General features: G+C 55.7%; 3 protein-coding genes across 3 annotated transcripts; 2 read left to right on the top strand and 1 right to left on the bottom strand.

Moving 5' to 3' along the window:
* The first annotated feature begins 30 nt into the window (after positions 1 to 30).
* Positions 31 to 10,852, top strand: PTSG_06304 (ATP-dependent DEAD/H RNA helicase). Its single transcript, XM_004993138.1, has 31 exons — positions 31 to 473; positions 665 to 778; positions 942 to 1,008; positions 1,157 to 1,356; positions 1,569 to 1,653; positions 1,830 to 2,209; positions 2,353 to 2,391; positions 2,589 to 2,663; positions 2,877 to 3,032; positions 3,287 to 3,406; positions 3,553 to 3,870; positions 4,072 to 4,175; positions 4,355 to 4,451; positions 4,580 to 4,696; positions 4,895 to 5,005; positions 5,222 to 5,333; positions 5,530 to 5,680; positions 5,938 to 6,196; positions 6,527 to 6,769; positions 6,932 to 7,003; positions 7,207 to 7,299; positions 7,570 to 7,667; positions 7,870 to 7,948; positions 8,232 to 8,303; positions 8,488 to 8,538; positions 8,911 to 9,044; positions 9,310 to 9,394; positions 9,600 to 9,711; positions 9,964 to 10,027; positions 10,262 to 10,322; positions 10,536 to 10,852. The coding sequence occupies exons 1-31, from the start codon at positions 114 to 116 to the stop codon at positions 10,596 to 10,598; spliced, it is 4,092 nt and encodes a 1,363-aa protein (XP_004993195.1). The 5' UTR covers positions 31 to 113; the 3' UTR covers positions 10,599 to 10,852.
* Positions 10,779 to 12,655, bottom strand: PTSG_06303 (uncharacterized protein). Its single transcript, XM_004993137.1, has one exon. The coding sequence runs from the start codon at positions 12,333 to 12,335 to the stop codon at positions 11,157 to 11,159; it is 1,179 nt and encodes a 392-aa protein (XP_004993194.1). The 5' UTR covers positions 12,336 to 12,655; the 3' UTR covers positions 10,779 to 11,156.
* Positions 12,656 to 12,689: 34 nt separating this feature from the next.
* PTSG_06302 (uncharacterized protein) lies at positions 12,690 to 15,699 on the top strand. The gene is made up of 10 exons (XM_004993136.1): positions 12,690 to 12,739; positions 12,922 to 12,966; positions 13,151 to 13,266; positions 13,436 to 13,517; positions 13,680 to 13,752; positions 13,926 to 14,113; positions 14,411 to 14,549; positions 14,775 to 14,893; positions 15,090 to 15,188; positions 15,490 to 15,699. The coding sequence occupies exons 1-10, from the start codon at positions 12,737 to 12,739 to the stop codon at positions 15,616 to 15,618; spliced, it is 993 nt and encodes a 330-aa protein (XP_004993193.1). The 5' UTR covers positions 12,690 to 12,736; the 3' UTR covers positions 15,619 to 15,699.
* Positions 15,700 to 15,897: the final 198 nt, after the last annotated feature.

Here is a 15,897-nt window from a genome sequence, read left to right as displayed (position 1 = left end):
ACAATGGTGGGTGTCTTTCACAAATCATCCGCAGCAGCGGCAAAAGAAGAGGAAGAAGGAAGAAGCAAAAGAAGAGGAAGAAGGCTTCTTGCTGACAGGAAGCAGCGGACGCGATGGCCACAGTGGATGCTGCTGATGAACTGGCAGCACGGGTGGCAGCAGTGGCGCTGGAGGAACGAGATGCAGGTGATGATGGTGCTGACGATAGTGGGAAGGACAGCGCTGGTCCTACGATGCAGCTGGTTGCCGATGGCGCGCATGGACGCCTAGCAGCTGTGGTTGAGAAGAAGCAGAAAGAAGAAGCAAAGGAGGGCGAGCATGATCATGAGCAAGGCAAGTCGCGTGCAAGCGGGCCACTGCTGCCAGTGCCACTGCCGCCTTCCGCAGCGCTGAGCCCAGAATACATCCGAGCTCGCATCACCGACGAGTACCTCCTGAACCTTGATGCCCTCAGTGTGCACGATCCAGCACTGGTCAGTCGATGTTGGGAGAGAATGATGGTGCAGTGTGTTGTTGTGTTGTGTGTGCGTGCGTATGTGTGTGTGTGTGTGCGTGCGTGCGTGTGTGGGATGTGTTGATGGTGTGGAGTGCGTGCCATGATCAGTGAGGCTCATGACACCAACGCACACACACATGTGTCATTGCACTCACGACTCCCGTGCAGAGCCAGCGGTTCTGGCAGCCAAGCGTACAGCCCGAGGACCTGTTCCTTCCCATGACATCCGAATCGCCGTACATGCTGCAGGTTGAGCGTGACCCCATCACCTTTGAAGCCAAGGTAACCCAAATGCCACGTGCGCGCGTGTGTGTTTGTGTTGGTGTTTGTGTTGGTGTTTGTGTTGGTGTTTGTGTTTGCGTGTGCCTGTTCACATGTGCGTGCTCGCATCCTTGTCACTGATCCCCCCTCCATCGTTGCTTGGTCTTGCATCTGCACACTGCAGGCGTTCCGCGAGTCGCACGTGTCAAGCAGCGAGACAGCCGTCTCCTCCATGTCAATGACGCGAACAGGTGAGGCGCTTGGTTCATCCTGTGTACGTGTACGCGCGCGCGCGTGTGTGCACCTGCTTGTGTGCTCTTGCCGTGTGTGTGCACCTGCTTGTGTGCTCTTGCCGTGTGTGATGTGATGCCGCTCACGTGTTGCACGATGCGATGACAGTGGCTGCGAATGCGGACAAGACGTACGGGTCAACCCTGCAGTACCCGTTTATGCCTGGCGGCATGGGCGTGGAGGTGGCGCAGCAAATGCGACTGCTTGCAAGCAAGAAAGACACACACCAGCAAGAAAGTCACAGCGCAGATGCAGACAGCAAACTGACACAACCCGACCTCTCCCTCTTTGACTTTCCCGAGAACAAGGTATTGTGTCGTGTGTGAGTGCGTGAGCGTGTGAGTGAGTGAGTGAGTGAATGAGTGAGTGAGTGAGTGAGTGAGTGAGTGAGTGAGTGCGCGCACGTGCGTAGCTCTCTGTACGTATGTGCCGCTGCCTGCCAGTGTATCACCTGTTTGCTTATCTCAGTGTGTGCTGACTCCACACGACTACCTTCACCCCATCTCCACCATCATATCAGGTGTTACCGGACCTGGGCGACGTGTCTGCACACCTCCCACCACCACCATCATCGTCGTCGTCGCTTGCGCAGCAGCTTGCTCTGGGTTCGTGCGCACGTGCATGCCAGCATAGGCGTGACTACATGTGATGTGTCCCGCCTGCATGCATGCGTGCGTGTGTGTGTGTGTGTGTGACTGATGGTACGACACAGCATTGCGCACAACGCTGATGCGCAGACATTGTCTCACACTGCCCCTCACACATGGATGCGTGTGTGTAGCTGGTCTGCTGGACGATCTTGCACTGCCTTTGACGCGCGAAGGCGAGAAGGACACCTCCTCCACGTCCACTTCCACAACAACAACAGCAGCAGCAACAGCAACAACAACAGAGCGACAAGAGGGCCAACAAGCGGAAGAATCGTCCGCTGTGACGTCATCAGCTGCTGTACCTGCGCTGTCAGAGTTGACAGCAGCCGCTGCCAGCGGTACCGGCGAGGAGAGCATGGGCAGTGGTGGCGGTGGAGGGGAAGAGGAGGAGGAGGAGGAGGGTAACGGAGAGGATGGTGCTGGTGCGAAGGAGGAGGTGGAGGAGGACTTGGAAGCGGCGCTGACGAAGACATACGCACAAGCCAACGCGCAGTCCACAGGGCAGGAGCAGGTATGCGCCTGTGCGTTGCGTGTGTTGTGTGTTGTGTGTTGTGTGTTGTGTGTTGTGTGTTGTGTGTTGTGTGTGTCGGAGGGTAGCGATGACAGGAAAACTCAATGTCACGTTTTCATGCCGTGTCCAACTCGCTGCTGCAGACGAAGAACTGGGCCATCACCATCCCCGTCAAGGCAAAGGTGAAGAAGAAGCAGGACGCGTTCGCTTGCATTAACACATGAATACGCACACATCAAGTACATGTACAGACACACACACACACACACACACACACTCACACGTCACTTACACACTCACTCACGCCACCACCACCACCACCACCACCACCTCACCTCACCTGACCAATGTGTGTGCTTGTCTGTCTTGATTGCGTCAGGTGGAGGACTTTGAGTTTCAGGTGCCGAATCCGGCCATCACATATCCGTTTGAACTCGACGACTTTCAGAAGCAGGTGTGGCCCATAATGCGACGGTGGCGGTGGCGGCGGCGGTGGTCGCGTGGCACGTGTTGCTGTGGTGGTTGTGGTCATGATGGGTAATGATATGATAGTTGTGGCTGTGGTAGTGGCGACGTTTTAGCTTTTGAGGAGACAGAGGGACCCACGCGCTGCCCCACTATGACGCTCATAACCTGCTTCATACAAAACACGCATCCATGCTTGCAGGCAATCATCTGCATGGAGCGGCACGAGTCTGTGTTTGTGGCTGCGCACACATCTGCTGGCAAGACAGTGGTGGCCGAATACGCCATTGCCATGTCGCAGAAGCACATGACACGCGTCATCTACACCTCCCCCATCAAGGCCCTCTCCAACCAAAAGGTGGCGTCGTAATCGTCGTCACTGGGGCATTGTTGTGGTTGTCGTTGCTGCTGCTGTGGATTGTTGCACGTGTGCACGTGCTTGCGTTTGTGATCCCGTTTACAGCTTGTTGAGTTGACGTCAACAAACCTCACCGATCACCTCCACCACCACCACCACCACAACAACAACAACAACAACAACAACAACATCACCACCACCACCACCACCACCACCACCACCACCACCACCACCACCACCACCACCACCATCAGTTCCGGGACTTTGCGACGCGGTTTGATGATGTTGGGCTGCTGACGGGCGATGTGCAGATACGGCCGGACGCCTCGTGTCTCATCATGACCACCGAGATCCTCAGATCAATGCTCTACCGCGTACGCTGCGGTGCCGTGTTGACAAGGGGGCAGAGGGGAGGTTTGGACGGTGTGAGGAATGGGAGCAAGGGAGGTGGCGTGTCATATGCTTGGATTGTATGTCGTACGGTGAATTCTCATGCGCTGCCGTCACACAACGCATGCAGGGTGCGGACATGATCCGAGATGTGGAGTGGGTGATCTTCGACGAGGTGCACTACATCAACAACGCCGAGCGCGGTGTTGTGTGGGAGGAGACAATCATCATGCTACCCAAGCACGTCAACGTTGTCATGCTGTCTGCCACCGTCCCAAACACGTTTGAGTTTGCAGACTGGGTTGGCCGCACACGCAAGCAGCGCGTGTACGTGATCCACACGCCGAAGCGACCGGTGCCGTTGGAGCATTTCCTGTACGTGGGCAAGGTTGGCAAAGCAGACCCCCTCTTCAAGATTGTCGACGCACACGGGAAATTCCACATGAAGGTGTGGGAGTGGGAGTGTGCACGTGTTTACCTGTGTGCGTGTGCGTTTATGCATGATGTGCAGAACTTTTGCTTTGTTGTGCATCCGTACGTGTGTTTATGCGACGGTAGCCGTCATTGTCTCATTGTTCCGTCGTGGACACTGCATCTCACACGCCAATCCCCATCCCCCGCATGCACTTGAACACATATGCGGCCGTAGAACCATTCTGCCGCGGTTGCCGGTAAGAAGGAGGGCGAAGGAAAGAAAGCCGCCAAGACAGGCAGTTACGGGCCAAAGAAGCGCGGGAACGCCAGCTGGGGCGGGTGAGTTGCACCGAACACCACCTGATTCGTGACACCCAAGCGTCCTAACACTGCTCGCTCCGTGATGCAATCGATCCTTTTCGTAGCACATCACTCTGCCACACCTTACGCCACACCTCCAATGACCTCATCTCACACCACACCACACCACACCACACCACGTCATGTCACATGGGCAGTGACCGCGTGCTGTACCGCTCGCTGGTGCAAATGCTCAAGAAGGAAAACCTCAACCCGTGCGTCGTCTTCACGTTCTCAAAGAAGAGATGCGACCAGGTTGCGAATGTGTACACACACACACATGTGTGTGTGTGTGTGTGTGTGTGTGTGGCTGCCGCTCATGTTTGAACAACTCCTTCTGACTGGCACCACCATCGCCGCTCACCATCATCACGGCGCAACAGAATGCGTACAATCTGCGGGGGACGTCCTTCAACACGGCGGAGGAAGAGGGCCGTGTCAATGCAATCTTCCACCGCTCCATATCCATTCTCAAGGGTTCAGACGCCCACCTCCCACAGGTGCACCGACAGACGTGTGATGGCTGCAGCGCTCATGTTGTTCGTGTGTACTTGTGCATCTTCTTGTGCGTGATCGTGTGTACGTTTTACGCCCTTGCTTCACCATCACCTTCCCTATCCTCACCACCACCACAATCACCATCACTATCGTCACCACCACCATCACCACCACCACCATCACGTCACTGCACTCTGCAGGTTGAGCGGATCAAGGCGATGGTGCGGCACGGTGTCGGCGTGCACCACAGCGGTCTCCTCCCCATCATGAAGGAGCTTGTCGAAATCCTCTTCTCGCAGGGGCTCATTAAGGTCCGTGCCTGTGTCCTGTTGTCGGCAATGCGTGTCGTGTGTGTGTGTGTGTGTGTGTGTGTGTGTGTGTGCGCGCGTGGTGTGTCTCTCGTGTCGTGTGGGCATTGTGCATTTGAATCCCAACTGCACTTACACCGATGTGCGTGTCCTCATCAACTCCAACCATCCACCACCACCACCACCACCATCATCATCATCATCATCTACCATCATCAGGTGCTGTTTGCGACGGAGACGTTTGCGATGGGCGTCAACATGCCGGCGAAATGCGTCGTCTTCGACTCCATCCGCAAACACGACGGCATCCAGCTCCGCGACCTCCTCCCAGGTCTAAACGACGGATACATGTGTGTGCGTGTGTGCGTATGTGCATATGTGTGTGTGTGTGTGTGTGTCTTCGCTGCTCGTTTTTCATCTGGGTGTCCTTGCACCCTACACCATCACCATGATAACACGACCACAACTACCACGAACACGACCACCTCATCACCACTACGTCATGATCACGCTACCCATGGCGACAGGCGAGTATGTGCAGATGGCTGGCCGCGCTGGGCGCCGTGGACTCGACACAACTGGCACCGTGATTGTGCTGTGCAAAGGGGACGTGCCTGATGTCAACTCACTGCACACCGTCATGCTCGGGAAACCAACCGTTCTCGCCTCCAGATTCAGGTGCTGATGGTGTTGCTGTTGTTTGTGCCATTGCCTGCTGATGGGTGCACAAGATTGCATCTTGTAGGTGCTGCGTTCTTGTTTCGCACACTGTCGCACGCTGCCTTTTGCTGCACACGCCCCCAAATACACTCACGCACACACGCACACACACACACACACACACACACACACACACACACACACACACACACCACGTGCGCTGCTGCTTTCCCATTGTGTTCCCTCGCTGCTTGCTATTACTCTCTCCCCAACAGGCTGACCTACAACATGATCCTGAACCTGCTGCGCGTGGAGGATTTGCGTGTTGAAGACATGATGCGCCAGAGTTTCTCGGAAGCGGACCTGCAGCGCGAAACGAGCAGTCAGCGCCAGGCCCTCGTGGAAGGACAGGCCCAGCTGGCTGTCCTTGGATCAGAGGAGTTTCCATCCGATTTGGAGGAGTATTACACGCTGGCTGTTGAATACCTGGACGCGTCTCACCGCATGATGGCGGCCATCCTCGCCTCCAATAACGTGAGATGTTCCAACTTGTGTGCGTGCGTGTGCTGTGTGTGTGTGTGTGTGTGTGTGTGTGTGTGTGTGTGTGTTTTGTCGCTGCGTGATCAGGTTTTGCGCTGCGTAATTTGGAATGGAGGTGCTGTTGAACACACACACACACACACACACACACGCACACACGTATGCCCACACACGTATGCCCACACACACACACACACGCACACACACACACACACACACTCAAATGCCCACGCATACACACACACTCAAATGCCCACGCAAACACACAACACACACAACACGCACACTCATTCACACAAACTCATCACTGTGCCCTTTCGTTAGGCCATGCGCATCGTCGGAGCGGAGGGGCGAGTTGTCGTTGTGAACAGCCAGATGTACCGGAACACGCTTGCCGTTGTTCTGCGCACAATGAAGAGCAGCAATGGACCAGCGGCGCCAAAGGACTTTGAAGTGCTCATCATGGTGGATGAAACGTCCAAACAGAAACCCGGACAGCGCAAGGAGAAGACAAACAAGGAGGAGAGCCTGCTTCCACTGCCCGTGACACACCTCGACGTGCCTCAAGTGCGCCTGTGTTGTTGTGTGTGTTGTGGACACACATGCGGGAGTTAGTGAGTGCGTGAGTGTTCGTGCGTGTGTGCGAGTGTCGGATTGTGCAAGGGGCGGTATGCTCGATGCACATTCTGCTGTCTCATCATGTGTGTGTGTGTGCGTGTGTTGGCACAGGGAGCGGTATCACATGCGATTGTTCGCATTGCGGGAACAGACATTGTCGCCATCACAGGAGAGAAAATTCCGGTGAGAGACCCCATAGTATGACGAGAAGCGCAATGGTGGGAGGTGTCATGTTTGCACTTGCAATGGTCGCAGTCATAATGATCGCAGTTGAGCTGGTTGGCGGTCCGTGTTTTTATTATGGTTGCATGATGTTCTGCACCTCATTGCACCCCTCATTGCACCCCTCATTGCACCTCATTGCACAACATTCACTGCGCTGGCAGGTTGACAAGAAGAAGGTCGTTCAACAGCGCAATGCAACGGAGTGCACGATGGTGGCGCAGCAGCTGCAGCAGCTCGCAGCAAAGGGGCTCGAGGTCAGGTAGCCGTCCCTGTGTACGCGCGAGTGTGTGTGTATGTGACTAATGTGTGTGCGTGTGTGTGTGTGAGTAATGTGTGTGTGAGTAATGTGTGTGTGTGTGTGTGTGTGTGCGTTGTAGAGGTGAATTGAGTTGAGGTAGCGACAACGACAACTGCTGTTTGGAGTGCCAATGATGCTGCAGCCGACGCCTCGCCATCATCGACAGCACGCGATCACCTCACATGATATTACGCCACACCACACCACCTGGGCTGTGGGAGTACAGTCGCTGTCGCAGCTGCACCCGATCAAAGATCTCGGCGTGAAGCAGCTGGAGGCCGCAGACGCGCACACGCGCATGAAGGCCCTCTACAAGCAGCTCAGGTGCCGTGTACGTGTGTGTGGATTTGTGTGATTGTGTGTGAGTGTGTGTGATCGTGTGTGATTGTGGTGCAGAGCACTTGGGTGGTACGTCCGTGTGGACTTCTGTACCATCATCACCACCACCACCACCACCACCATCATCATCATCGAAAGACACTCACAACACCGCTATGACGACGACCACTGCACCAAATCACAACAGCGGCTTTGAGTGCACGTCCCATCCGGATTTCACGTCCATGTACGGGCGACTGCACGAGCGGCGCGTACTCATGAACCAGGTGGGCGGTGCTCTGTGTGTGTGCATGGGTGAGTGAGTGTGTGCGTGCGTGTGTGTGTGTGTGCATGAGTGAGTGAGTGAGTGTGTGTGAGTGTGTGCGTGCGTGTGTGTGTGTGTGTGTGTGTGTTGCTGTGTGCCGGTCGCTGCCAACGTCCCTTGACATCGTTATCAGCCTGTTCTTCAATCGTGGCGCATCACCGCTTCACTCCTCGTCACCACCAACTATCCACTAATCCATCGATCAATGCAAACCTATCTCACCGCTCCCTTCCCATGTTGAACAGATTGACTCTCTTCAGCACCAGCTGAGCGATCGAAACCTGACGCTTCTGCCCGAATACGAGCAGCGCATTGAGGTGAATACCATCACTGTCATCGTGGTGGTAGTTGTCGCTGTGATTGCATTGTTGCGGTTGTGCTGTTCGTGTGAAGCCATTGGCCTGTCGTTCGTTGTTTGCATTGACATCGCAGTTGGTCCTCGAACGACAGCAGACAGCCCTCAATCACCAACACGACCAATGCAACACCATGTGCATACAGGTGATGCAGCGGCTGCAATTCATCAACAGCGAACGCATCGTCCAACTCAAGGTCCTCAAGCACACACAAAGAGAGAGAGAGAGAGAGAGAGAGAGAGAGAGAGAGAGAGAGAGAGAGAGAGAGAGAGAGTGTGTGTGTGTGTGTGTGTGTGTGTGAGTGTGAGTGAGAGAGTGTGTGGGAGTGTGTGAGAGAGTGTGTGTGTGTGTGAGCAACACGCACACACGCAACTGTGTGCTGCATGCTATCCTTCACTGAGGGGCACAACAAGGGCCCGTTTCATTCACTCCACCTGATGATACACGCGCCAGCATTCACATCCACTCGCACACACACACACACACACACACACACACACACACACACACACACACACACACACACACACACACACACACACACACGCACACGTGTATGCGCGCACAGGGGCGTGTTGCGTGCGAGATAACGACGTGCAATGAGCTGCTAGTGACGCAACTCATCTTCCACGACATCCTGACACCGCTGGACCCGGAGGAGGTGGTCGCGCTCCTCAGCTGTATGGTCTTCCAGAACAGGCGGTGAGGCACGGGGCGAAGCCTTTGGGGGTTGGGGGGTTGGAGTGATGGTGCTTAAGGCCGCGGTGGTGATGGTTGATGGTGCCGAAGTGTGGTGATGGGTGGTGGTGAAGGGTGTGATGGGGCTGACGACATCTATCCACCTTCGTTATATGTGTGTGCGTGCCGTGAGTCCATCTGCAGTGCTGTTGCACTCTTGGTCTTGGGTTCTCTGCCCCAGAGAGCGTGACCACCACACACCTCATCGCATGCGTGTGCACGTGTCCAGGGCAAGCGAGCCACGGCTGACACCGCGGTTGGAGGAAGGCGTTAGCACCATCACTCGCATGGCCATTGAGATTGCAGAGACGCAGGTTCGCTGTGTGTGTGTGCGTGTGTGTGCGTAATGTGTGCACGCTGCGCGGTAGAGGAGAGGCGCACACACGCGCTATCGTTGTTGCCGTCACTCATGTGTGTGTGTGCTGGGCCGTCGCTTTCATCGCGCCCTCACATGCTCAACTCACCACTACCACGCTACCACGCCACCACCACGCCACACCACCACCACCACGATGACAGCTCGCGTGCGGGATGCAGGTCTCTGTTGAGGAGTACTTGGAGGAGTTTAAGTTTGGACTGGTGGAGGTCGTCTACGAATGGGCGCGAGGCATGGCCTTCAAGCAGATCACAGGTGTGGTGCTGCGGCGTTGGTTCTTTGCTTGTTGGTGTGTGTGTGTGTGTGTGTGTGTGTGTGTGTGTGTGTGTGTGTGTGTGTGTGTGTGTGTGTGTGTGTGTGGGTGTGTGTGTGTGTGTGGGTGTGTGTGTGTGTGGGTGTGTGTGTGTGTGGGTGTGTATTGTGTCGTGTTTCGCATTGCCGGCGCCATTGAACCCCTACAACGCCCTTCACCATTGTCACCACCACCACCACCACATCAACGTACAGAGCTGACGGACGAGCCCGAAGGATCAATTGTCCGGTGCATCATTCGTTTGGAACAGGCGTGCCGGTTCGTTGCAACGCACGCGCGATTTCGTGTGTGTGTGTGTGCACATGATGTCGGTGTCATTGAGGAATGTGTGCACTGTGGGACCGTGACCGTCCTCATGCAGCACTCGTGCGCTCATTTCCCACACGTTCGCCATCACGACGCCTCCACCCATCCCTTGCCACCCCATAACCATCCCACGTCTCGTATCCAACGTGTCTGATACCCAACGCGTCTCGTGCCATGGTGTGTCAGGGAGGTTCGCAACGCGGCACGCGTCATTGGCGACCCCGTTCTGTCGCAGAAGATGGAGCAGGTGATGATGATGATGACCACGATGGTGGTGGTGGTGGTGGTGGTGGCGTTGTATCGCAGTGGTTGATCGATCAAGTCATACGAATCATAAGGAGCTGGCGTCCATATGTTTTGTATCACCATTGTTGTTCACACCACAAACGCTTTCGCGACAAGCAACTCACCTCTCCCTTTCCCGTCCCCGCGGCCACACAACCGCCACCTTCTTTTGCAGGCTGCCAACATGATCAAGCGCGACATTGTGTTTGCTGCATCTCTCTACACTGTCGACCAGTAGCTGCTGGATGTTCGTCGCACCGCTAATAATCGACACACACACATACACACACACACACACACACACCTCACACACACACATATACACACCTCACACACACACACACACACCGCACACACAGACACACACCTCACACACCGCACACACAGACACACACACACCTCACATACGTATTCATTGTTGTGGCATTTCATTTACTTCCTCATTTCCTCCTCAGCCATTGTTGACATGAAGACATAAAACCGTCAAATCACTGTGGTACAGAGCCAAGCGCACCTGCCCTAGTTCAAGGGGCTCTCAAGCCAGCGAGCCAGCGAGCAACCAAACAGCCAAACACGCACTTTCCATTCCTCGCCTGTTGTCCTATCCACCGATCAAGCACCGCACGCAAACACAAAAGCAACCGACACGAATGACGCGAACCACTCTGGTCAGCACCCCCACACAACGACACACCACACACACACACAACCACATCAGCACCATCATTAGCACAACAATCATCAGCACCACCATCATCATCACCACCACCATCGTCATCACCACCACCAGTCACCATCACGCGACGGCGCTTGTGTCGCGGTTACAGAGCGGGAGGCCGCGTGGCGATTCCTGCAGCCAGATATCGGCAGCTGTGCGGCCCCACTCGTAGATGTCGCGCGTGACCGCCTCCTCCGCCGGGTAGAAGCACAGGCTCCACGTTTGGTTGTCCGTGTAGGGAAAGTCGGGCGTCAGGCGCGGGCTGATGTCAATGTGCGCGCTTTGGGAGCGGAGGAAGAACGACGAGAACGGCGAGACCTTGACAGCACCGGCAATGTGCGGCACGAGATGCAACACGCCGCCGTCAATCACGTACATGTCGCGGAAGCGGGTGACGAGCGCAGAGTCGAGGTACCCCGGGACCATGCACGACGCCACCAGCGCGGATATGAGGTCGTCGCGCGTCGGGAAGTGGCGCACGAGGATGGGCCGCCAGCGCGGGCGCGGCCAGATGCGGGTGAGGGCGACGGACACGCGACCGGAACAGAGCTCGTGCGCGTCGTCGGGCAGAGTGCGGTCCAGCATCTCTGTCAGGTAGCGCTTGAGCTTCCACCACGTGCCGTTCTCGTTGCAGAACTGCGCGTGCTCGAGAAACAGGTCGAGGGTGGTGACGGGGTCCAGGCCGCATCCGAGCAAAGCGGCAATCAGCGCACCGCCAGACGCACCCGCCAGCCGTGTGTGGTCCTGCACACGGCCTGCTTCAACAAAGGCGTGTGCGACGCCAATATGATAGGCCAGCATCCACCCGCAACCGCTGAAGCTGATGATGTCGCGTGGTGGCGGCTGCGAAGAGGATGGCGACAACTCTACGCGCTGCTGCTGCGGTTTGTACAGCAGGTCCTCAACAGGCGAGCCCTTGTCGTCGTTGCCATTCTTGCCGGTGTTGCATTCTGACACATCGATGTTGTGGTTGTTGTTATGGTTGTTGTTATGGTTGTTGTTGTTGTTGTTGTTGTTGTTGTTGCTGTTGTTGTTGTTGTTGTGGTTGTTGTCGTCGTCGTTATGGATAGCTGGCAGCGGGGCGGCTTCGCTCTGCTCCGTGGGTGCTTGACGTTGCACGTGACGACGGCTGTCTGAGCACAGCGATCCTGCCAGCGCCGATCTTGCGGCGGCGATGGGGCGTCCCTTGCCGACCAGCCATGCTCCACCGCCACTCAGCAAGGTCCGGGCCGAGAGCATCAGCGTGGGCCACGCCATGCATTCATTCCCGCGAAGACGTCGTGTGTTGTCACACACACAAACACATAAAATACAAACAAAAGCAGGTCAGGGTTGCTTCCTTGCTGCTCCTTCTTGTCGTCAGCCTGCTGCGTTCTTCAGCTTGCCTCACTCACTTGCGTTTGCTGGTAGGGTTGAGGTTGTAAATGGTTGGTTGTCTGTCTGTCTGCCTCTTTGGGTCCCTGGTTTGCCTTGCCCTTGCCCTTGTTGCGTGTCTGTACAACGCCGATGTTTTGGAGCGACGTGGGTTGCAGGGTGTTGTTGGCGTTGTCCGTTGCTGTATGGTGTGGCGAGGCCTGCCACCGAAAAATAACTGGTATCATACACAAATCTTCTACAACCGCTTTGTGTACGACGACAGAAGCACAACAGCTGACAAGATGGTGGGCAGTGTGTGGAGAGTGTGTGTGTGCAGTGTGTGTGTGTGTGTGTGTGTGTGTGTGTGTGTGTGTGTGTGTGTGTGTGTGTGTGAGTGGGTGTGCAGTGGGTGTGAAGGGATGATTCACTGTTTCTTCGTCAATATCTTTCTCGTTCACCATGCATGCAACCTCTTGTGTGCCGTTAGGTGGAGCCACTTCAAACCCTCGACACCATGCACACCGACATGGTGGTACGTGCGTACGTGTACGTGGTTGTGTGCGTGGTTGTGTGTGTGTGTGCGTGGTTGTGTGTGTGTGTGTGTGCGTGTTTGTACGAATGCATGGTGGATTTGCCATGCTCAGACTCACAGCGCATGTTTGCAACATACACACATACACACACACACAAACACACATACGCACACACATACGCAGCATGATGCCCAGTTGGACTTTTACGGCGACCGACTGGCTACGTGCTCCACTGACAAGACCATCAAGATCTTCCGAGTCAAGGAAGGGCGGCATGAGCTTGAACAGACCGTGCAAGGGTGAGAGCACGACTGAAACACCTTGGTTATGTTTGGTTTCACCGTGAGGTCTTCCTTGTCGTGCGCCACGCTTGACTCTTGTTTGAGCGCTCCACCAGCTTGCCTCTGTTCCCTCTCTTTCCCCGTTTAAATATTCACCCTCGTCTTCTTATCTTCGTGTCACATACAGGCACAGTGGACCTGTGTGGCAGGTGGCGTGGGCCAACCCGAAACACGGCAACTACCTCGCGTCATGCTCAGCAGACAAGACGGTGTGTGTGATTGTGTGTGATTGTGTGTGTGTGTGTGTATGTGTGTGTGTGTGTGCGTGTGAGGAATGGTATGTTGTGTATTTTCGTGGCAGCTGATGTGTGTTCATGCTTGTACAATCGCTCATGAACACACACTCACACGCGCACACATGCTCACACCAGGTGATTATTTGGGAGGAGGTTGAGTCTGGCTGGATTGCCGCACATCGTCACACAGACCCAAAGGCCGGATCAAGTCAGTTATGGTCGTGTTGAGATGGGAATGGACAGCGCTTGTGTTCATTCAACCTGACAACTCATGTGCCCCGCGTGCTGCTCTCCAAGCTTGCTCCCACACCTTCCTTCCTTCACCCCCCTCCCTTTCTTACCCCACCCCCTATCTCCACGTGCGTGTGCTGCGCATGCTAGTGAACACGATTGCGTGGTCGCCGCATGAGGATGCGCTCCAGCTTGCCATCGGCACCTCCGAGGGCCAGATCTCGCTGCTGACGCTGACAGACGGGCAGTGGCACTTTTCCGAGGTTGCGCACCACGACGACCCGGCCTTCCTCAACGGCGTCCTCGGCATCAGCTGGGCCCCGCCCTCCGTCGCCTTTGTGAGCGCTGCGGCCTTGTGGGAAGAAGGGGGGAGGAGGGTGGAGGAGGGTGGTGTGGGTAGTGTTTGATTTGTTTGGTGTTGTTGTTGCGTGTGACACGTGTGTGTGTGTGCGCGCGCGCGCGCGCGTGTGTGTGTGTGTGTGTGTGTGCATGTGTGCGTGTGTGCATGGAGGGTGCAGGAGATGGGGTGTTGTTCTGGTGTGGCTGCTCACGAGTCCCTATAACTGTGTACCACACACACGCACCGCACCTCTCACGTCACCCCACCCTCACGTCACCTCTCACTCACATCACAGACACATGCGGACGTGCACGGGGAGTACCGGCTGGTTGCGTGCGGGTGCGACACGGAGGTGAAGATCTACAAGGGCACGCGGGAGCAGGGACACGAGACCGTCTGGGACGAGGAAGAGCGCCTCCCCGTCGTCCACCAATGTGTGTGATTGGTGTGTGTGTGTGTGTGTGTGTGTGATTGGTGTGTGTGTGTGTGTGTGTGTGTGTGTGTGTGTGTGTGTGTGATTGGTGTGTGTGATTGGTGTGTGTGTGTGTGTGTGTGTGTGTGTGTACGAGACCATGTCTTGGCATCAAAGATTTGTGCTTCGCTCACGTATGAGTCGTTCCATTCTCTACTCCCCTCCAACATCATCCCTCCACCACCAGCGTGGGTGCGTGATGTGTCGTGGGCACCACAGATTGGCCTCGCTGCGGCCACGATTGCGTCATGTGGGCAGGACAACGCCGTCTTTGTCTATTCGAAGGACCACGCGTCTGGCGAATGGGTTGGTGATTTGTGCGTGTGTGTGTCTGATTGTATGTATGTGTATGTGTGTATGATTGTGTGTCGTGTGTGTATGCTTGCTTGCATGCGTGCCTCTGCATCTGTATCTTGTGTCTGTGTCTCCCAAACAGAACCCAACCTTCCTCACACCTCCCCACCTTCACCCTCCCCACTCCATCCAACCCCCGCCCCACCAGCATGCGCAGCAGCTCGGCGACACGGCGGATCTGCCCGTGTGGCGCGTGAGCTGGTCGCTCGCCGGCAACGTCCTCGCCGTGGCGTGCGGCGACAGTACGGTGCGCTCGAGGGGAGAAGAAGGGACGGGCTGGGGAGAGAAGTGGAGGTGGATGGGAGAAGGACAGGGGGGAGGGCGAAAGAGAAGGAGGGGGTTGAAATGAGGGAGGAATGATAGAGTTGAAGCGAGAACGGGGGGGGGAGAAGGAAGATGCTCAGGGCACCTGTTTCAATGGTGCGCATGCAGCCATTACCTCTAATGCCATATCACAACAACAACAACAACAACAACAACAACAACAACAACAACAACAACAACAACAACAACAACAACAACAACAACAACAACAACATGATGCACAGGGGGTGACCAAGTTGTACAAGCAGAACCTGAACGGGCGGTGGAACTGCATCAAGACGATCAAGGATCCCTCGCCACCGCCAAACTCCACGACACACACGACAGACCAGCCCAACACCATGCCTGTCTAACATTGCCCTGCCCTGTTGTTGTTGTTGTTGTTGTTTCCTTTCTGTTGTCCTCCCACATTGCGTAAAAGCAGCCGCTGTGAGAGTGTGTATGTAAGGTCGAAAGTGAACGGTGAGAGTGAAATGGTGGGAGATGATGTGTGGCAGCGTACACACACACACACACACACACACACACACACACACACACACACACACACACACACACACACACACACACACACACACACACACACACACACACACACACACACACACACACACACACACACACACACACAC

Source organism: Salpingoeca rosetta, assembly GCF_000188695.1.
Source record: "Salpingoeca rosetta unplaced genomic scaffold supercont1.14, whole genome shotgun sequence".
Lineage (NCBI taxonomy): Eukaryota > Choanoflagellata > Craspedida > Salpingoecidae > Salpingoeca > Salpingoeca rosetta.
The sequence above is the reverse complement of the archived record's forward strand: the minus strand, read 5'-3'. Positions and strand labels throughout refer to the sequence as shown.